This window comes from Labrus bergylta, chromosome 3 (genome assembly GCF_963930695.1).
Source record: "Labrus bergylta chromosome 3, fLabBer1.1, whole genome shotgun sequence".
Lineage (NCBI taxonomy): Eukaryota > Metazoa > Chordata > Actinopteri > Labriformes > Labridae > Labrus > Labrus bergylta.
The window spans coordinates 9,195,119-9,217,058 of NC_089197.1; the positions used below are offsets into that span (position 1 = coordinate 9,195,119).

Sequence of the window (21,940 nt, forward strand, 5' to 3'; positions counted from 1 at the left end):
CCCCCCCTCCCGTTTGACAGGGATAGTCTCCAGCTGTGAAGAGCATATGTGAACAACCGGGTCAGGAGAATATCCGGAACAATCCTCCTGAAATTATCTAGATATTTTCAGGAGTGCAGATGTTAAAACAGCTTTATGTTGATATTCTGTAAAAGTGGTGACTTGAAGTCGTTTTTTAAATTTAAATCTTTATTTTTAACATCTTCTAAGACACCAAGACCTGAGCTTCATCCTTACACGCATGTTGAAGAGGTTTGTTAGAAGGTGATACACTCTTCAAAGTTTATTGGATTTTGATGGATTGTGCAAAGAGATAAAGCGGGTAGGTGTAAGTAGGTGACGTTAACGTGGCTTATTTATTTCACGGGAGGCTGACCTAGTGATAGTCACAACAAAGTGAGACTGCTGACACTCCCCTCACAATTTGAATTATGCACAATACACATGCATACGATATTGTCAGCTATCCTCTGTTATGATATCATCTTACTCTGGGGAGAGTCACATGACCCCTGTTTGGGATGAAGACAAGGGGGGGTCAGAAAGCTTCAATGAAAACCACATGGAGGGAGGAGAGAGCTGCGACTGAACAGACAGAGAGAGGGAGAGAGAGTGAGAGAGAGAGAATGAGTGCGAGAGAGAGAGATGGCAACAAGAGCCACAGAAACATCTCAGGATAACAGGAGAGCAGCTGTGAGAAACTTCTGAGCCTCCAGACCAGGATCAGGACCAGGACCAAGGGTTACAAGACAACCAGAACCACAACCAAAGACAAGGAGCAGCCCTATCCAGCATGTCAGAGTCGATCAGGAGGAAAAGCTCCAGCAGACAGCTGCTGCAGAACCTCATCAGGTGAGAGAAACTCTTTGAACACATTACAGGTGGGTTTTTTAGTACTCTGACCTGCAGGATTTAATTTTACATTAACTCACAGTGTGTCTACAGAGGTGGATCAGGTCTTCTTTTGCTTAAGGTAAGCGTATTGATAATGCAGAAAAGCCCATTTTAGAAACGTATTTATTATAATACTTGAGTAGTATTAGAGATACATTAATATTTGCATCTCTCTAACTACTTTTTTAATGCCTTGGTGGCATCATAATATAATGTTGTTTATTTCTTGATTTATATTTTGCATTGTTAAAATAAATTCACAAAGTTTTCTGAGCCATCAAATAGATGTTGTGAAGTAGCAAAATAAAGCAACACAGAGTGGAAATAATAAAGTTAAGTTTGAGAACCCCACAGCTTTAACATGGTCATCAATACGCTGTTCAAATTTTACTTACAAAGGCTCAAAGGTAACTTTATGGACTCCATTACGGTTCTTTAATTCTGATGTAATGTGAGATTTATTTTTGTGATGTTTTATTTGGTTGGAATAATTCACATTATTTTCTTTTATTTTTATTTGTACTTGGTTTTAACTTTGGTTTAATAAGTGTGCACGTTCCCTTTAAGGTTACTCCTAGTTACTGTTGGTTGAGTGATATTGGCTGAAGACAAATTAAGTGATGTGTCATAGTTGACAGTTTTCAGTCACGTTATGAGACATTAAACATGTACCAGACTCAGAGCAGACGTCGACCTCTTGCTTATCTTCATCCCAAAGGGAGTTAGTGTTCATAGTTCAGTGAAGTAGTGTTCACATTATCAGCATCGAGACATACTCACGTTTTCACAGCAGTAATGGTTGCAAAACCGTCAAGACTGCTGTCAGATTGGGATCCCTTTGGGGGGTTTCCTATTATCATTGCAAAATTTGCACATTTTGAGCCACTGCTGTGGTTGAAATTTTGTCAGTCCTTAGGTGCCCCCCTGTCAGCCCTTTAGGGCCCCATTGGCCTCGGTCCCCACAGTTCCCTGCCTTGCCTGTTGACAAGCAGCGCCTCTGTTAATGCCAACACACACCAGGGTGGACTGGGAGTGAACATCACCAGTGGCTAATCTAGAGTCTGTTTGGCTCCGAGGCAAAAACTCACAGGGGGCCCCTCCAACTAGCATTCATCCCCGTTACGTTATATATAACCGACAGAGGTGCAGCTTGTCAACAGGCAAGGCAGGCAACTGCCTGGGGAACCCTATGCCTTTAAATGCCTTTAAAAACCGTGCTCTAATGAAAAGAGAGCAAGAGTTCAATATTTTGTGAAAGGCTTCAAACATAGTACAAATAACATCAAATAAGAAAAAACAAAAAAGTGAAATACCAGAAGAAGTGATATTATCCAAGTCAGTCATTTACTGTAATATTTAATGGTCATTATCTGCTCTATTTACCACTGTCTTACTATCTTCCAGACAGATAATTCCTCTTCATTTATCTTTGTTCACTTCATTGACAAAATTTTGACAGTTATGGTTACTAGAGACGTATCTATTTGCAATGAACAACAAATTTGTAAGGGCGGCTGTGGGTCAGTGGGGGGCGGCTGTGGGTCATTTGGTAGAATCGGTTGTCTCTCAACCAGAAAGTCGGGGGTTAGATCCCCAGCTCCTGCAGCAACATGTCTGATGTGTCCTTTGGCAAGACACTTAACCCCACGTTGCTCCTGCTGCTTCGTTGGCATACGCATCTTTATGAATGGGATTAGTTACTTCTGATGGTCACTTTACATATCAGCCTCTGCCATCAGTGTGTAAATGTGTAGGTTTGACCTGCGGTGTAAAAGAGCTTTAAGTTGTCAGATGACTAGAAAAGGGCTATACAAGCTCAAGTCCATTTAACATTTAAGGGAGTGTTGTATTGATATTATTGATTCTATGTTTACATCTGCAGAAAAGGGGTGGAAGAAACCACAAAGGAGAATGTTTATGTTCTTAAAAAACACAATGTAGTAACTTTTCCTAACTTCTGTTATGGGTCATGGGTGCTGATTTGAAAAGTGTTCATGTAGAAAATAACAAGACGTAACTGGTGGTATGTTTTGGGATGAGGCTCAGTTGTTTGTGGTCGTTGTCAGTCGTAGTTTCTAACTTTGCCTCCATGCAGGATCTTTTGATCTTTTACTCCAAGCTTTATTCAAATGTTCTGTGTTTTTGTATGATAACCAAGATCAAATTGTAAACCAGATTATTACCGGAGGTGGATTTTTTTTTCTGCATCACTGCTAGTCAGAAAAGGTTTCTAGTTCTTGAATTACAGTTTAAAGTAATTTTTTCTTGCAAAGAGATATAACTGAACACGCAACCATGAACAAAAAACAATTGAAATATGTATTTTTTGACTTGTAAAGCCTCACATGTCACTTAAAGAATCTATTAACAGCTGGATTATATGCAGACACCAACATCAAATCTGAACAAAGGTGGTTAGAACAAATCTCACAACATTATTAATCTGAGGTCAGATGATCCTGACACTTTAAACAGTTTGATGCCAGGACAGAATGAGTGTGCATGCATGATTCTAGATGGATGTGGAGGGGTTACAGTCTGTGGAGAGCATGACGTAGCGTCTGCACTGTCAGCCATATTTACAGCTTCTTACAATCAGTGAAAATCACTGAAACAAAAAAATCCAAACATTGGCGCTTAGGTAAACTTCTGCCCAAGTATTAAACTCTCAAAACAGCTATACTTTAAGTTTTAAAACCTATAATGATGGATATCAAAGCTCTTAGTGCTGAACTATATGATTTTCCAGGGAGGATTTTTCATATTTACTGTGATTACAGATTGGGGTAGTGGCAGCTAGAAAATTCTTCCTGCATTGACTTCACTGTTACTATGAAGTATAAGTGCCAATGAAGGAGTAAAAAAGTACAAGGTGTTCTCAATGTTATGGACTAAAACAGTAAAGAAAAGAAAAAAGTAAGGGACCCAGAATGAGGCCATGTGGAACACCAGATAAAAAAAAGATACAGAGCACCATTTTCAATCAGGAGTCAAGTGAATAAAGAAATAATTAATTACAATAGAAAACATGGAGATGTGATTTGACAGAACTTCTTTGGTGCTTGGATTCTATGAGGCGGTTGATGTGTTTGGAGAATGTCACTTTTGAGTGTCAACAGAATATATCCCCTCCATGGAGTCCAGGGCCTGATGGTGGTGAAGCTGATGACTTGTTGAGACCGGATGGGTGAAGAATTGATGGATGATGATTCTGCAGAGATGGGCAGTGATGGAGAGGTGGAGGGGCGTATGAAACATTGGCTTGAAGGAACTTAACACAGAGAAAGAATCATATTCAAAAGGGGAGTAGAACGATGCCAGGCTGACAATGAGGGAGGAATGCCATGCAATTGGTTAGATGAATACTACTGATGAGACAGCTGATTACCCAATGACAGCCACAGAAAATGACAGCTCAAGAGAATGACAGCATAAATGTGATTGAGCGTGCGTGAGAGGGATGAAAAAGAGATAGACCCGACCGTAAAGGCAAAAAGTCTTCCTGAACGTACTCCAACTGGCCATTAGCCACATAAAATTAGGTTTAGGCTAACCTGCATTGGCTTAACTATTGAAACCAAGGATATCCTCATTTTGGTAATGGTCAATGTCTTGAAGACTCAAGCAGAGCTGAAACAGCTATTAGGGATGTCTGTTAAGCTCAGTGGTTAAAATCACTTTTCCCATGTGAGAAGGCTGAGCCCTCGAGGTTTGACTCCCACCTTTGGCATTTGCCTCATGTCATCCCTCAATCTGTCAGCCCTGTTTCTAACTCTATCCACTCTCCTGTCCTCTCATTAAAGGCATTAAAAGCCCCAAAAATAATCTTCAGAATCACAACAAACATACAATAGAACACCAATTTGATGCTCAGCTAAGAATCCCGAGAACTGTGTGCAGTGGAAAACAGAGTAGAGTATCAGTATCAGTTTCTATCGTGCAGAGTTGACTGATGTTTATTCCCTTTGATAAAAGGCATGGGAGGCTCATTTCTCGTGTTGTTTTCAATAATTGCATCCGTCTTTAAACTACTGTTCCTTAATGTCAGTGAGCGTTCTTCTTTTCCTGAGTGATCGATGGAACAAACTGTGTGACTTCACCAAACATGACACCGAGCTCTGAGTTCAATGGCTTCTTTTATTGCTGCAACTTCCTTAACGACCATGACATCATCTGGCTGAGTCCTCAACCCCCTCCTGCCCACACACACACACATACACACATTCACTCACACACACAAAGACAACCCCGTTCCTCAGGCCTCCATTGCCTCATTGTGTAAATGGTGGAAAAAATGATGTGTATCCGTCACATTTCCTCTAAAATTCTGCTCTTTTCATGTTCATGCCTCTCAGCATCGGGTTTAAATGTCCCAGCAGACTCTGGAGATACCTGAAGGTACAGACTGTCCCGTTGAGACCTTCCCCCCCCCGAAAGGGAACGCTGCATGAATTAATCTTCATGACTTCCTACATTTCCCAAAAGTCATTTAAGAGTGAGTTAATGGCCTAATTGTCCTCAGCTGTGGGTTTGACATGTATTTAATCACCACTCAGATATTCATGGAGCCCCCAAAAAAGTCCTCATAGATATTCTTTTCATCCAGCATCCTGTCTGTAAATACAGTACTAAAATGTTTTTTCTAGGTACATTGTTTATAAAGGTAAATGCCACATTTAATATCTTATGTTTAGTGGCTGCATATTCTTGAGAATGAAAACTAGGGTGGAGGTTGTACAATGCTCTTAAACATCAGAGTGTTTGGTTTGCATGCAGGATCCGGCCTGTGGTTCATATTAGACAATCAAAGCCTTCTGGTGAAGTATGGGAGAGATCAGGGTTCCATTAAAATGCTAATGAGCAGTTTGTGTCCTTTTTAAACAGAAAAGACTTGCCAGGCAAACAGCAAACCAACAGGTGTTCCAGTGATGGAAGCGGGCGATAGAACTGGTTCAGATAGAAGTGATTGTACTCGACCTAAAAAGCCTCTGCATGTCTCTAATAAGCTCCACAAGCAGAAACATTCTCAAATTAGGATCAATATTGGAGATGCTTTTAAAAAATGGAGAGAGGTTTACAGACCAATGCAGAGCTGGATAAACACTGAAGCTTCAGTGTCCACCACATGGCAACCTGTGTGAACATCGACTCTAGAGAGGAGGGGGCGGGGGGGACAGCTCTATACAATGTCTTGAATTTTGACTGCAGTACCCATTTTAAACACTAGGTGACAGAGTTAAATATTGCTCCTTTAAGATCAGCAGCAGCTCTGCTCAAGCTGAGTATCTCATCATCCCCTCCTTTAAAGTTGAATTTTAAGTTAAATTAATTTAAAGTCTTTTTCTTTTGCCAAATTAATTATCATAATTGTGCATCATGATTTTGGCATTCTGGTATTCGTTATTCTAAATAATTAGGTGTTGAGCCGATGTTCCAGTGGTTGCTTTGCCAGAGAGAAATGAAAGAACGTGTACGGTTTCCTTCAGTCTCTGTCGAGTTGTGAGAAAACAATAACCATGGAGACCAAAAACAGAAAAGATGGATGGAAATGGTGATGATAATAATTCAGAAACTCTTTCAAATCCAAAAAACAATAGGAGTAATTTTGTGAAGGGAAAATAGTCAAAACCATCAGCGAGGAAGCCATTTGGATCAGTGTTTAAGTGAGATCATAGACACATCTGTGATTACTGCTTATCATCATACTGTATGTGTCAAGATCTTCAGAACTGCTTAGTATGTTAAATAACTAATTATACAAAATTAAAATAATGCCCCAGAAAGTAAAAAAAAAAAAATAAGCTGCATAATGTAGCGGACAACAAAGTCATACGTTGTCATTGAACATTTTAGAGACATTTTCTGCATCAGACTTTTTGATCCTCAACAGATACTGTGATTAAAAGCTTTTCTTCATCAGGTATTTATAACCTGTCCTTAAATGTATTTGCTTTTTTACATAGTTGTCAAATTTTAGAATCAATCAATCAGTCAAACTTTATTTGTATAGCACTTTTCATATAACAAATGTATCCCAAAGTGCTTTACATCAACATCAAGAATGAAGCGTGGGGACAAGATTAGCGTGTAAGCAGAAGTTATATCTGCCCAAAAGCATTTTTTAATCTTGGAATATAGGGCACAGTTTGGTTTTTTTTCAAAAAATGTTAATGCATTTTAATTTTCAAATTAGCTATTTAATTTTCTTTATGATCATAATTTAGTGAGGCATTCTTTGAAAATTAAAATGCAAATTGAATAATTGGATATTCATTTTATGTATTATTCAAATACTGTATATTTCTGTGAATGAGTTTTAATTTTAATTTGATTTTAATTTGAATTCTGATCACCATTTGCTTCAATAGATTATAGTTTTTATACACTGGAAAAACTCTGGAGATTCATTTCGAGCTCCTTCCTTTGAGGAATGTTCATTCTGTGTCGCTCTTTTGCAACCAATGTGAATGAAAAGCAAAACTTATCTCTTTACTGATCTTGTCCTGCATGTATAAGTCATGTTTTCTGGTTAAAAGAAGTCTCTTCCTGCTGTCCTTTAACTGTAATATTTATCTCTTACAGTGAATATTTACATTTGACTTTTCAGTTGACAATTTAAATGCAGCGACCCAGTAGCAGTGCAAGCAGACACAAAACAACAAAATAGAAATCATCGGTCTTCTTCTTGCCTGTCTCTTTTTCTCTTAAAGGTCACATAGATACTACAATATTCCTTTAGGTCTGTTTCATAACCTGATAAAACTCTTCAGGGGTGCTTTAAGAGTCAGGGTATGGAAGTTGGGAGTTAGAATTTAAACAAATGTGATTATGAAGTTTTTTGCTAAAGCATGCAAAATCACCATTATAGTCCTCAGAGGAATTTCAGCTCCTTCCTTTTGTTATATTTCAGACAGAACTGATGAGATCCAGACAACCTATCTCATCCCCAGTTGACCCTTTCCCCCCAAAAAACATCTAACAGAGAATCTAAAACAGACCCATATCACACATCCAACTGATTTACAGCAAACCAAAGACCCACTCTTGCCAATATGGCTCCCACTGCGTCCAATATGGCTCCCAATGTGTCCCCGCTGAGTATGATCTCATGTAGGTCACTTTCCCACATAATAATGACCGCAGTATGTCTGACTAAAAGACGCACATGGACAGTGTCCTCAACAGCCACGGCTAATGAGACATTCACATCAGCCTTTTATACTTCAATTCGATGAGTTCATTCAGTCAAATGTTTGATGTCTTGATATTTCAGGAACATTAATCATCATTCTGTAAAAAAAGACAGCGCATTAAATCTGCACAACTGGTCAGTGAAGGGGAACAGTCTGCATGTTTTATGTGTTTGTTAATGAGTACCTACAAGCTCAAGGTTTTGGCCTGTTTCTTCTCCTTGATGCTGCTGCAATCCAGAATCTGAATTAACCAGTAGACTTGTCCAGCCTCTGTTCTGTTCAAAGACTCGTTCCAGAGTTAGGCCACGTTTACACAAAAAAATAGTTTTTCATTTTTATTTTCAGAAGCAGCGTTCAGACGAGTCAACAACATTTTGATAACGCACATGTGGCACACGTAGCCACAAAACGACTAAAAACACTGTAGTACACATGCCAGGCCAATAGTTGGCGACTTGACTTTGTAGTGAAACAACGTGCAAACATACTCTTCTGGATACAGAGCGGTGAGATGTAAACATACAAAAATGGTTAACCGCCCCTCACCGGTGTATTGGTGGATTTAGAATTTGGAGCAATGCTCAGCAATGCTTCTATCCTGATGAAAGTGATGGTGCAGTAAATCTACACTTTGATGAAAAAGCGTTTCATATTCGATAGAGTGAGCAGCACAAGCAGAACTCAGGATTCAGCCATTGTTGTTGTTGTTGTAGTCCACCTTATCGTGCATGGCCCTGACCGGAACTGTTCAGGTGTTTCAGAGGAACTGAATATTTCCAGTTTACACAACGGAGATCCAGCCCTTTTCAAAAGTGTGCCTTCTGGAACCAACCATGTACGGTCAGAGAGTTATAATGTTAGAAGTCAGATGAAAATCTTCTTCTTCTTCGTGGTCTCCTATGTTTTTAAAATCGGTAAAGATTTGAAAATCATCCAGTGTGTAGCCAGCCTTATTTATATTGTGAGGCAGAACTGTTGTATTGGACCACAGCAACAACAACTCCAATGTTGCATCATGTATGACTGTTACTTTCTCGTCCTCTCTAACGTTTGGCACCACATTCTTTGAGATCTCTGCAACTATTTTGGTTAATTCAATGTTATCATGGCCAAATCCCCAAATGAGATCCAAGCTGTAAACTGTAATTATCCTTTAAAGCCAATGACATCAGACTTAGGAAAAGTTATTTGTACCCAATAACAGGTGCTCTCAAGAGATTTCAAACTTACATCCAATCACATGGCTGACTGAGTATTTCCAAAATCCTTGTTATTCCAGATTTTCTCCAGACCTCCATGACGAGATGGAGTTCTGGCCAGGCAGGATTAAGGTCTCTCTCCATCATCCCTCCTCCTCCATCCCTTCACCCCCCTACCCTCCCTCTTTCTTTGTTTCCCTCCAGAGATTTAATTTAAGTGAAACAGCACAGCAGCTGGCTCCAGCTCTGCCAGATGTGCTTGAACAATAAAGAGACTTATTGTTATCAAGTCCGGCCCACTGGAAACTAAACGTGATCAGACAAAAGAACTGAATGGGCTTCCTGTGCAACACAAGAGCAGCTCATTTTTCCCAAATTATTTTACTGTACCTGAATACAACACACGTCAGCTTTTCCTTAGATACCAAGTGTTGCTGCAAACAAATAACAAACAGGAAGTATGACTAATGTAAAATTGAGTGTCAAAGTAATTAATAGAGCAGAGAAAGTAGCCTATTTAAGATCGTTTCCCTGCATCAGACTCGTTTATATTCCTCTGGAGGGAATGCTACATTAGAAATCATGCTAGTTTTTGAAAGTTACCAACCCTGCCTTTAAGGGCTCAAACCTACAGTTAAAATAAATGCTAAAGCTTCTACCTGCTGTGATATTTTTGACACTTACAGTACATGCTTCCAACTCTGTCGCAACACTTTGAAGATCTCATTTTTCAACATGTCTCCAAACACAAAGCTAGCTTGTTGAAGGCATGGTATTTTCATGCAATGTGGGAAGATAGACTTAAAAAAAAAAAGAATGGTCGTTGCCACAAAGTAATATGATAATTTCCCTCACCTTAACTCACTTCTCAGATCGTCTTTTAGTACAATAACAGCCAAGGAACTGCAGCCACACATGTTGCAGCTTGTGATGCGTGCACACAGTAATATTTACAGTCTATGACACAGCCCTGATTTCATCCCTATCCAACACTTTTGGGATTAACTTGAATAAGTTATCCTTTATCACACAACATCAGAGCTGAGCCTCTAATACTCTGTGTCTGAGGGGGGACAAATCCCTTCAGCTCGGCTCCAATGTCTGGTGGAAAAACTGAAACCAGAAGCGTTGTTATAGCGGCAGATTACTGCTCACAGTTTTGGAATGACATGTTTAACAATCACATATGGCTGTAATGTAAGGGTGTCAACATACTCTCAGCTATGTAGTGAAAATGAAGCATTTTAAAGCCCCTGGGGATTGAGGCATTTGCAGGCAGCTGGTGTCAAAGGTCTGCCAACTTCTCAGAGTGTTTCTGTGGTGTCAGAGTGTGCTGAAGGCCTCTGTTTGGTGTCTGTGTTGGTTGTAGGGTGACGGCCCAGCGGAGTCAGGAGGATGCTGAGGAGGTAGAGCGGGAGAGAAGGAGGAGAACCAGAGAGAAGCAGAGAGGAGAGGGGAGTCCCTCCTGGCCAGAGCCCCCCCCTGAGCCCCCCCACGACGACCTCCCACACAACAGAGAGTGAGTATGAGGATAACACATTTAAGGCCTATAAAAAGTTATATGGGAAATAGATTTATGTCTTAGTGAGGTCAACAGTAAGTACATGTATGTTTCACTGCATCTTGAGGGTCACGAAGAAATACTTTCACATTAAGTAAATAAAGAGCACATCAGCACCGTGGCAAATAAACATGACATTTAAGTATTTAAAGTTGACCTATCATGCTTATCCCCATTTCAAAACTCACATCTTTCAATGCCGGATGTCCATACTACAAGTGGGCAAAGTTTCAGCTCATGAGGTAAATATGTGTTGGAGTAATCCCAGGATAGGTCTGCAGAGGGCGCTAAACAGCTTGTTATGCAAATCATGCGATAGTTCTCCGATATGAAACCAAGAATTTCTTGAAACGGCTTCAAGCCTCAATGAAAGCTTTTGAAACCTCCTACATAGGCTCTCTGGTCCCAGCGCTGGGGAGCAGCCCTGCAGCGTTCTGCCCCACCAAAGACTTCCAGAGAGCTGGCCACTCAGAAGAAAGTGGGCACGTGGGGAGGGGGGCCTTAAAGAGACAGCAGCTGAAACGCAAATCATGCAAAGCTACTCTATAGGTTTCACAGACTGACAACAAGAAATGTGAAAATGAGTATAATATAGGATCTTTGAGAAAGGTAATAAAGAACTATTGTGGCTTTTTATTGATATTTTGGGAAACAAAGAAGGAACTCAAAGAACTCATATCTGTACAGTTAATATAGACTCAGAAACAGCAGAAGGTTGGCGTGTCTAATCTTAGCTTAGCTTAGCATAAAGACTAGAAACAGAAAACAGCCGGCTTGAGTCTCCAAAACAACAAGCACCTTTGACTACATCCTCCACTCAACGTCTGTTTTCATCTCCATTGCTCACTAATTAAGGTTTTATGTTTCCTTTGTTTAAGCGTGACATTCCTGCTAACAGCCAAGAAACGGTCCACCACATAACACCTTGTTAAAACCACACCGTGTCATTTTTACACTTCAGTTTATGAAGACATTTAACAAACAAGATACCACACATCAATTAGTCAGGTTTAGGAGTTTCCACTTGCTGCTAATCTTAAATCTAAGCTAAGCTAGTAGTGTTGGATATTCATCTTGTTCGTTCAAGCAAGAAATTAAACCAACTTTACCATAAATTAAAAAAATTGGTTAAAAGATTTGTACAGTGGCCGACAAGTGCAAAAGGCAGAAATGACCAGGGATGTCGCCCTAGCTGCCCCGACACACACAGCACCTCTGTCAAAGTCCAGACTGGACTTCAAATCTCTTAATTGCTGAATTTCTATAGCTTTACTCTCTGTCTTCAAGCTATGATATTTTCCCATCCAATCAATGAATTCACTTCCTCTTCACCCTAGCTCTCTCCTGTTAATTAAAAAAAAACAGTTAAACTGAGCACTTCTGATTGAGCCTGGATGTGCAGTTTGTCTATTTGCAGATCTTTTTTTTAAATATGTGTGTTTTTGCTTTGTATGTATTTGCAGTGCGTTTGATGTCAATGCAGTTGTTTCGACTTTTTGCAGCGAGTTTGTTGCATTTCAGCATGTTTCTGAAGTTGCATGTGTTCAGCATTCAGCATTTGTCTTTAGTCGACTTCTCTTAATTTGCTACACGATTTTCTTAATGCGAGTCGTATAAAACGAGGCCAAGCCTTTTGACTCATCGAACGCCGTAGATTTGGTATAAGCATATGTATTCATTAAAGTAATAAGTACAGTGAGTACTAAATATGGTTGCAGCACTAATTAAACGATTTTAGTCTTTGCAGCAGTGACTTATTTGTTTAACATCACGTCTCTTCATGTTTACAGCTGCGTCTCCACCCCGCAGTGCTGATTAAAGGGGAAAGACTTTTGTTTATGTGTGTAATTGATGGTTCAGTCCAGTGATGCTGCAGCTAAATATGCTGAGAGAGATGCCTCTGGTTGATCGCTCAGAGACGTGATGAGGGGAAAACTCCTCATCATCAGCAGAGACTATGAGCTGCTGATCAGACTTGTTTACAGCACTCTGAAGGGAAACGTAGTTCTCTCATCAAATGCTGCACTGTTCATTGGTTTAATTATCAGCTTGATGGTTTTTCCAGCAAGCGTACAGTGAAGTTTGGTTGTGAGACAGCTTGTTGGTTCAAAAAGCAGCTGGGACATCAACACTGTTCAGTTCATCACCCTGTATTTATAGACTGTAGCCGAAGACTGCAAAAATGAAATTAGATTATTTACTGATACTTTTGGGGGATTGCAGTGAAACCAAAGTATTTATGAGCCAAATGTGGTTTTAATTGAAGGGGACTTTTGCAAAAAGTGTTCATTGATGACATAGCTGAGAAATCCTGTGAAGTATATCTCTGCCTCAGGTTTCATAAATGGCTTCCTGGTAACTTTCTTCAGTCCATGACCTTACATCCCACCAAATTTGAGAAGTTTTTGAAACACTGCAAACTAACACAACAAGACTTTGACTTTAACTTTAAACAACAAGAAGTTTAAAGAGACCACATGAGACTGATCATAATACTGGGCCGCAGTGAGAACTGTTTTTGTGTGATCCTGCTTCATTCATTCTTTGTAAACCTGAATTAAGTGAAGTCTTAAACAAGCACAGCTTACATGCTCAAGCCGCTAGACACTGTGGAAAAAAAATAAGCTTTTAGGTGTTTTGTTAGCGCAGACGAGGTCCACTCTGCTGATGTGAGCTCACCTGGAACAAGAGTCCACAGTGCCACTCTGTTTATTGTTTCCATGGAGACCGTCTCTCTTTCCAGGGAGCCTGAGGCTACAGGCCCTGTCTGCAACCTGCCATCTGGTGAAACACTTTGCCCCATCAGAAACCTTTAGGTAACATCCGAGACACCAGGGTGTTTAGCTGGATCCAGTCCAACATGTAATTGGTTCTTTCTTGGCACCTTGATATACACCTATACACCTCTGATAAATTGTATGCACACACAGGAGCGCTTAAATCCATTGCAAAAGCCCAAAAAGCACCTTCAGTATATCCTCTAAACCAGCCTAACCCTAACTCTAACCCTCACCCCCATCAAGAGCAGAAAACCTTTGGTTGAAACATCAATTGATGTCGTGTCTGAGCGAGGCTCTTTGTTAATGACAGCCAGCAAAATGAACAAAACCAACATGTGTGTAAATCTAATCAACGCCAACAGATGCACTTAACATCTTCAAAAACAGCAGCTGAAGGGGGTTCATACTAAACAAGAGACATCATTGCCTCAGTGACGTCACCCATTGGTTTCTGAGGAGGCGTTATGAAGCTCAACGATGGCATTCACCATATTGGAAATGCTATCTCAGCCCAACCATCAGTCTAAAAACAGACAAAGAGGTAGCAAACGGCTACAACCCACCAACCTGACACTCACCTCACCCACGCCCCTAACTATTCAAATATATTCACAAGTGTTACCCTTAATATAATCAAAACATCAATCCATAATCAATACTACTTTTCCAGTTCAGGGTCGCGGGGGGGCTGGTACAGATCCCAGCTGTCATTGGGCGAGAGATGGTGTACACCGTGGACTGTTCACCAGTCAATCACAGAGCTGACATATAGAGACAGACAACCAACCACACTCACATTCACACCTACAGACAATTTAGAGTCACCAGTTAACCTACCAAGCATTTTTTTGGACCGGAGTACCCACAGAGAACATGCAAACTCTACACAGAGAGGCCCTGTCCGAATGGACGTTGGAACCAGGAATCTCCTCGCTGACTGCACCACCGTGCAGCCCTATAATCAAAACTAGTTATAAAAATGTTTTACACCCCTTACAGTTTTTTCAAATAAAGAAATGAGCTGTAGAGACCAAACAGCTTTTTAATGCCAGGCTATAAACGTGTTTATTTCTGCTGTAAAATTGGGCATTTTTATATGGGACCTAATGGAGATTTCCTGGCTTGACCAGCATGACTTCAATGGTCATGTAACCGTTCTCCTCTCGCTCCTCAGGCTGGACGAGGAGCTGAAGCCCACCTGCCGTTTGGTTCTGGAGGAGGACGAGGGCTTCAGTGACTGGAGTCACAGGTTGGAGAATCGTAATGACCAGGAGGTGCCAGTTGCCTGTAGAGCCAGGGTGCAGAGATCTTTACCACCACAGTGGAAACCAGAGCCTGAAGTGGAGAAACAGCAGGAGAAAGAAGAGGAGGAGGGATGTACTCCAGAACAAAGCAGTCCATCACAGGAAGCTCAAAGACCTACACAGAAGGTACACTAACAGATCAGTAGAGTCAAGTAAAGTAACCGATGAGTCTGTGTTTTTTTCTGTTGTGTTGTTCAGTCCAGTCCTTTAATTTATTTAATATTATGAACTCTGTATTTTACTGGTTCTTATGTCGGTAAAGGATCTGAAAACGTCCTTCACTTTAGAGTTACAGGTTAGGCTTACCATATTTTCTTTTGGCTCATTGTAGATGTCCAGCAACAGGAAAGAAATCAGGACGTCTTACAGCTCAACAGTCTTCCTGCCACAGGACGTCAGGCTGCCTGACAGGACGTCCTACCTGGTGGCGGGGACGATGAAGCCCCGGTGTGTGCTTTACTCTTTTTTTGAAGTTTTTTTTTCTGTTTGTTCTCCTGGTACTGATTCAGTAGGATCTGATCATGGCAGTTTCTCACGTTCACCATTTTATTAACCAGTTATCTGCTGTCCTCCACAGAGGAGGGGCCCGCAGGGTGGATGGGGGGGTGAAGCACGACGAGCAGAAGGAAGAAATGGAGGTGCAACCTGACCTGCAGAGGGAGTGGAGGTCAGCAGGGGCCCCACGGAGCCACAGAGATGAAGATGAGGAGGAGGAAGAAGAAGAGCTGAGCTTCACACATGAAGGGAAGGAAGACTTCCACTTCGGACAGGAGGAAAGACACAAGGAAGAGGAGGAGGAGGACCAGGAGGACCAGGAGGAGGAGAAGATGCCAGACGAGGTTAGCTGTCCAATGTTATTGATGCTATTACATCCCTGCAACCTTTTATTCCAAGATGTAGTCATCGAGGTGATTTCTAAAATATATGTTGAAAGTCACACTGTTTCCACATCTTGGGGTAATGATGGGTCTCTGGTCAAATATTGGCTCAGTTGGTAGAGTCAGTCGTCTCTCATCCAGAAGGTCAGGGGTTTGATTCCCAGCTTCCGCAGCCACATTTCAGATGTCTCCTCTGGCAAGACACTTAACCCCAAGTTTTTCTCACTGCTACGGCAGCTGTGTTGTTGAATGAATGTGTTCTGATGGACACTTTACATAGCGGCCTCTAATATCAGTGTGTGAATGTGTAGGTGAGACATGCGGTGTAAAGTCAGAAGACTAGAAGAGCGCTATACAAGCTCAAGTCCATGTACCATTTACCAGATCAGTGATACTTGTATAAATACCAAATGTGTCTTCTAGCAGGGTTTCATGAAACATGACTTTGAAAAACATGCATGCTGTTAAAAAACATTCACAGTTCATAAATCTGAAAGTAGTAAAGTAAAAGAATGCCTGTTTGGCACAGAAAGTGTAGAAACGAAACATGCAGCCCAAGGAGAACAGCTCTGATGTAACATGTAACAAATTATTTCTTTTAGCACCTGCTGTTTGCCAGTGTTCCCGAGATTCCTCAAATAACTCAGCCCGGGTGGCCATGTGAGCTTAAGAAGGTTTTTAATCATGAGGTGATACATTCAAACATGACATTATACCATCTATATTTTTCTACTCTTACAGACTGCTGGTTAAGCAGTGGCATGATGATGATGATGTATGTATGTTGGTGTTTGTGTCTCAGAGGTCAGCGGAGGGCAGGAGAAGTGAGGAGATGAGCAGGAGGTCTGCAGAATCTGTTTGCAGCAGCGAAGGAGACGAGGCATTAAACTGCTACGGACCCATGAGCCCCACATTCAAGGTATCTCAACAAACCCAAAGTCAGCTGTTTTATGGAGTATACAATATATAAAATATAAATGTATATATATATATATATATATATATATATATAATACCGTTTCATTCCATGAATTACATTTTAAAAAGTCCCCCCAAAATTACAGTGTACCTTGTTTTTAAGTAGCCACTTAGCTCTGAAAGAACATCATCTACTTCCTGTTTCATGTTGGACACCAGCCATGCACAGTTTGTCTGATGTGTTCCGACAGGATGAGTTGTTCTGTCACTAATTCCTCAAGATTTAAGTATTGAAATAGATCAATTATTTTTAGGCTGTATCATGTTAACCATCTGTTAATGCTTTGATTTCAACAGAAACTCCTCATCCAGTTCTACCCGGTAAGTCCTGTTCAAGTGTCAGCTTGTGTCACACTTTTCTGGACTGATATTTATGTCAGAAACAGGATTCATGTCGCTTACTGTTTGTCTGGATATGATGTTGACAGTGATCTGTGTCTCTGTACAGGATGAAGCAAACAGCAGAGTCTCAACAGATGTTAAATGCAAGGTGAGTACTGCTGTGAATGAATGTCAGGGATGTAGCAGGTCACTTCTTCTTCTTTCCTTCTGTTATCAACTTCTTTTAAGCATCAACGGATCCAGAACTTCTTAATTACTCAACTTTTATCAACTCTAGCTCACTGTTTGAATTAAGGCTGTCATCGGTAATGCGTTAATCGCAATGTGATTAAGGTCAGAAATTAATGGGTTCATTTTTTAATCGTATTAATCACGTGCTAGGGGTACCATAGGTGAGTGTTTTTTTTTTCTAAACGACCCAGCTGCATCTTTGAATGGCTCATTAATTTTGAAAAAATCTCCCAGACAGCTCAGTTAACGAGTCCAAAGTCAAATCAACATCATGACATCAAACATTTCACTTTAATACCATTCCTTAGAGCTGTTCTCACTTTTTTTGTGATCTGTAAAAAGTTTGTTTTTCCGTTGTTAAGTTCATTCCCTGACCTTCGATCTACAAGGAGTTCATTATTTTATTTTAAAATAAAAATGACGTTTTCATCAAAGCCAACAGTAAGATACCCTTATTAAGACAGTACACAAATTCAAAATAAAAGCACAACAACTGTTTGAGTGCAAAATAGCAGAGTTTCAAACAAGTAATTAAAATGTGAATAATGTTGATTTAAAAATCTTTTGACTGCTTTAATTCTGGCACACTATTTGTTTTTATTATTTTCCTCATTCCTACTGTATGTTTTACATGTTTTAATCCTGCTTCCAGCTTGTAAACACTTTGCTCATTTTAGTGCTGCATGAAAAAATGTTTCCCCTCTCATTTAAGTATTTCACAACCTCCTTTAATTTACTCCATGTTTCAGATTGAAGTGTTTTTTTCTTAAACCCTCCCCTACAAAGAGAACACAAGTTTCTGATTTGCTTGATGAAAAGATATCTGTTTATAATTACTTGAAACTACAACTCAGTGCTGGTTTGTAGTTCAGATGGAATGGAACACGCCTCGATAAAAAGTCTGTTTCACATTTCCCATGTGCGTGTTACAAGTCTTATTCCCGAGAGTTTATTGATTCTCCTGATTCTTTCCTTTAGATCATAGAGAGAACCGAGTCGCTGAAGAAAAGGTGAGCCTGTGTTTGTGAAGGTCTGCAAACATCTCTTATTATGATACACTTAACAGGAATAAAAGCAACAAAATCAAAGTGCAGTGCTGTTCACAAAGACTTCCCCCTGAACAGACACTCGGTTAAAGCTGTCTTTATGTTTTCAGTCACCCGGGTCATGGTAAATTTGAAGCTTGATCCAAAGGCAGCTGGACTTGGTTGGAGATCTTGGAGATTTTTCGTCTCTGCTCCTTTGAAAAGCTTTTTTCAGTTCTGAACTATATGATGGACGGAGCTAGAAATCTAAGCCTCTGTGGATGATTATCATGCTAATTATCAAGGCTGACTCACATGAGAGTTGTTAGCTGAGTTGTTAACCCTCCCAGTTGTCTATGAGTCGTTGGGGTCACATGTTCCAAGGTGTGACCATGCAGCAACCTCTGATCTTGAAAAGCTGAAGCTGATGCGGAAGAGCAGAATCCTACAGTACGCTGAGTGTCCACTGTCGTTAGGTTGACTGAAAGTTAGGTTGAGACAGGATTTCCAGCATGGCAGCTGCTGCTGATGAGCCTCCAGAGCCCCCTGCAGGAACAGATGGGTGACGTCACTCAGGCTTCAAACATTAACATTTACAGTCTGTGGGTTGGACTGGGGCTTGAGTTTTTTCACCTTTGGATCAAGCTTCGATTTAGCTCCTGAGGCACAATCTGTGCATGCTCAGCAATTATTTGACACTTGTACAACTATTAAACCTTTTATTTGGGCTGACAGCAGAATTTACCTGAACATTAATCCTTTCTTCTAAAGCACCAGCTGCACAAAGAAGACGCCGCCACCTCTCCCTGTTTCCAAGATTAACAAGAAGCTGGAACAGTACACACACGCCCTCGAGGTAAAACCCCACCGAGTGACTCTTAACATGTTTGTTTGTTCTCTTTGGCTCTTAAAATAAAAATTATGACAAACAACAACCTCATCACTGCAGCCATGTTGACGAATAATAAGAAACACAGCACACAGAGAAACCTCTAAAGTGCATAAAAACAAGAGAGCTTGGAAGTTCAAACATAGTGAAGGTGCTCTTTGGTGGGGAAAGTCATCAAAAAACTGGATGACTAACCCAGTTTTTAACATTTCTGTGATGAAATAGCCAATTTAGTAAAGGATTGGTACTTTTTTAGATGGGTGCCTTTCATTTTTCATCATTATGAACCTCCATTTTGGAGGTTTTAGTTTCAAGCCTCTTATAATTAGAGTCAGTCTGGGCCTTAACATTATTGCAAATGCATTGAAATTGTTATTATCAATTCATCAAAAGAAAAAGCAACACATCTGTATATGGTCCTGCGTCTTTAACTAAGAGTAAAACATATAAAAAATGTAAAACTTGTCGATTCTCGACATGTTTTTTCTCAGGTTTCCTCAAAAGAAGGCCGACCGAGCGGTCAGGTGCTGACAGACCTGACGAGTCCTGCTGAACCCGTCTCTTCAAAGAAGAATCTGTTTGAGGCCGGAGAAGCCTGGAACCAATCCAGCGTCTCAGTCACGCCATCCAAAGTTAGCAGTTACATTAACTTCATCCATCATACAGACTACTTACAGCAAGACTGAATAAACAGGCGCTCCTTCTCCTGCTCAGTTCTGGTGTGAGGTTTAATGTTGATGTTGTTTAAAGGTGAATGTACTCTGAAAGGAAAAGGTGATGATACTGTACTGTAAGGGGGTGAATTATAGTAAACAGCTCTGTTTTGATTTCATGAACGATGCGTGTTATCCATAGTTAGGTGCGTGGCTGACATGACTGACAGGTCGTTGCGGTGTAACAGTTTGTCAGGAGGCTAAAAACCCGCCTCAGCTCCAGCTCTCAGCCTGTCATTAGGTTGACTGAAAGTTAGGCTGAGACAGGATTTCCAACATGGCGGCTGCTGCTGATGAGCCTCCAGAGCCCCCTGCAGGAACAGATGACTGACGTCACTCATGCATTAATATTTACAGTCCATGGTCATGACGTATGATAATAAGTCATACGCCACAAAAAATGGGTCCAAGTCGGCTTGAACTCGTACAATGTACACCAAGCTTACAGCCTCTACCAATTAAAGGCTCAAAAGTGTTGCATGAAAAACCTTTAGAAGTGGTTGATGCATGCTTTGCTGCCACTAAGTTTTGAGACGTTTGAATGAGGGATTTGTTTTATAGGTAGTAAAAACAGGTGTAAACAGCATGTTTAAAAATGTAGTCCCTCTTTTTTTTTTTTCTAGCAGGATGCAGATGGATTAAAAGTTGGGGTGGCTGATCTCATCAACCAGTGGGTGAAAGGAGGTGAAGACGCCAGCCGCTGCAGCTCGCCCTTCAGACCAGCAGTAAGTCACAATTTGACCCTAAATGACCTTTTTTTTCATAAAACTTTTAAATGTGATTTACTAGTTTGCTACGTGGTTGTATTTGGCAAAATTCCTAAAAGCATTTTACATCATTCACCTTTTCCTCTCTGAAGTTCTTCTTAGTTCTGTTTCAGTCTGTATTTTTCTCTGGTGCAGTCAGCTTTATGCAACCACACCCAGCCTCTTTTCATCTGGTGTAAATCATCTCAATTTAACAGAGCGGTCAGTGAAAGCCTGCCCCCTGTTGGCTGCCGCAGCAACTACCCAGTTCATAATTGTGGCGCTCACACAGCACACATGACAAACTGCAGTGTGTGTGCTGCTGTGGTTTCAGGAAAAGAAACCTGGACGTGTTTTAAACATGACAAATCTGTTTTTTTTTTCACTGCAGAGATGCAATATGTGAGCATGTTCTTCTCAGTCCCGTTTCTTAAGACAATAGTTTGTTACATAATTCTGACATTACTCTTAGTAATGTGTTTAATAAATGTACGGTGGCTGGGAAGTTCAAACCAAAATTACAAAGTGTGAAACAGTTTTACAAAGCTTGAGACACGTTTTGGAAAACAAGTTAACAAGATGCAAAACACTTTCACAAGCACTGAGATTAATGTACAAGTCGCAGAACATTAATTTTCAAAATTCAAAATTATGTTTTGTCCATTTTGTGGAACCACCAGAGACAGTTAAGCGATGTATAAAACATTTCACACAGTATTCCCGCCAAAATGAAATAATTGACCGCTCAGTTAGTCACTTCCGGGTCCCTTTTGGTACGTTCCCTTTCCTTAAATTTGTTTAGGGAATGGTAAAATTGTTCTGCCTCTTGTAAATTTGTCTCAAGCTTTGCACAAGTGTGCCACATTTTGTAATTTTGTTTTGCACTTCCCAGCCACCATAGTATAAAACAGACTACATGAAGCCACAGTGTAAATGTTTGTGAACGTGTATCTGATAAAAGTCATTTGATGATCTGAATTTCAGGAGGGCTCAGCCGGTAAAAGATATAAGTTTGTGGTGACGGGTCACGGCAAGTATGAGAAGGTTTCTGTCGATCACGACTCCGGTGAAGACGCAAACTGTCCGTCAGGTGAGAACAATCGTGCATCCTTCACTCAGTGAGAAACATCTGAGGATGACTATCATGTTTTTTAAGGCTGTATGTAATGTTGGAATGATTTTTAAATGTGCGCTTCTATTATTTAAT

At 40.5% G+C, this 21,940-nt stretch overlaps 1 protein-coding gene across 2 annotated transcripts in view; it reads left to right on the forward strand.

The window, feature by feature from the left end:
- The first annotated feature begins 588 nt into the window (after positions 1 to 588).
- The window catches only part of LOC109988652 (lymphocyte-specific protein 1-like), a 31,898-nt gene continuing 10,546 nt past the window's right edge, over positions 589 to 21,940 (forward strand). The window contains exons 1-14 of one of the 2 annotated variants that reach the window (XM_029278516.2): positions 589 to 852; positions 10,656 to 10,805; positions 14,802 to 15,057; positions 15,263 to 15,378; positions 15,509 to 15,770; positions 16,412 to 16,498; positions 16,612 to 16,728; positions 17,085 to 17,108; positions 17,236 to 17,277; positions 18,339 to 18,370; positions 19,157 to 19,241; positions 19,766 to 19,906; positions 20,614 to 20,712; positions 21,718 to 21,823. In XM_029278516.2, the coding sequence (XP_029134349.2) occupies positions 794 to 852; positions 10,656 to 10,805; positions 14,802 to 15,057; positions 15,263 to 15,378; positions 15,509 to 15,770; positions 16,412 to 16,498; positions 16,612 to 16,728; positions 17,085 to 17,108; positions 17,236 to 17,277; positions 18,339 to 18,370; positions 19,157 to 19,241; positions 19,766 to 19,906; positions 20,614 to 20,712; positions 21,718 to 21,823 (1,576 nt within the window). In that variant the 5' untranslated portion in view covers positions 589 to 793. Of the gene's footprint in view, positions 853 to 10,655; positions 10,806 to 14,801; positions 15,058 to 15,262; positions 15,379 to 15,508; positions 15,771 to 16,411; positions 16,499 to 16,611; positions 16,729 to 17,084; positions 17,109 to 17,235; positions 17,278 to 18,338; positions 18,371 to 19,156; positions 19,242 to 19,765; positions 19,907 to 20,610; positions 20,713 to 21,717; positions 21,824 to 21,940 lie in introns of both variants that reach the window. The other variant, XM_020640208.3, reaches the window with a different exon arrangement.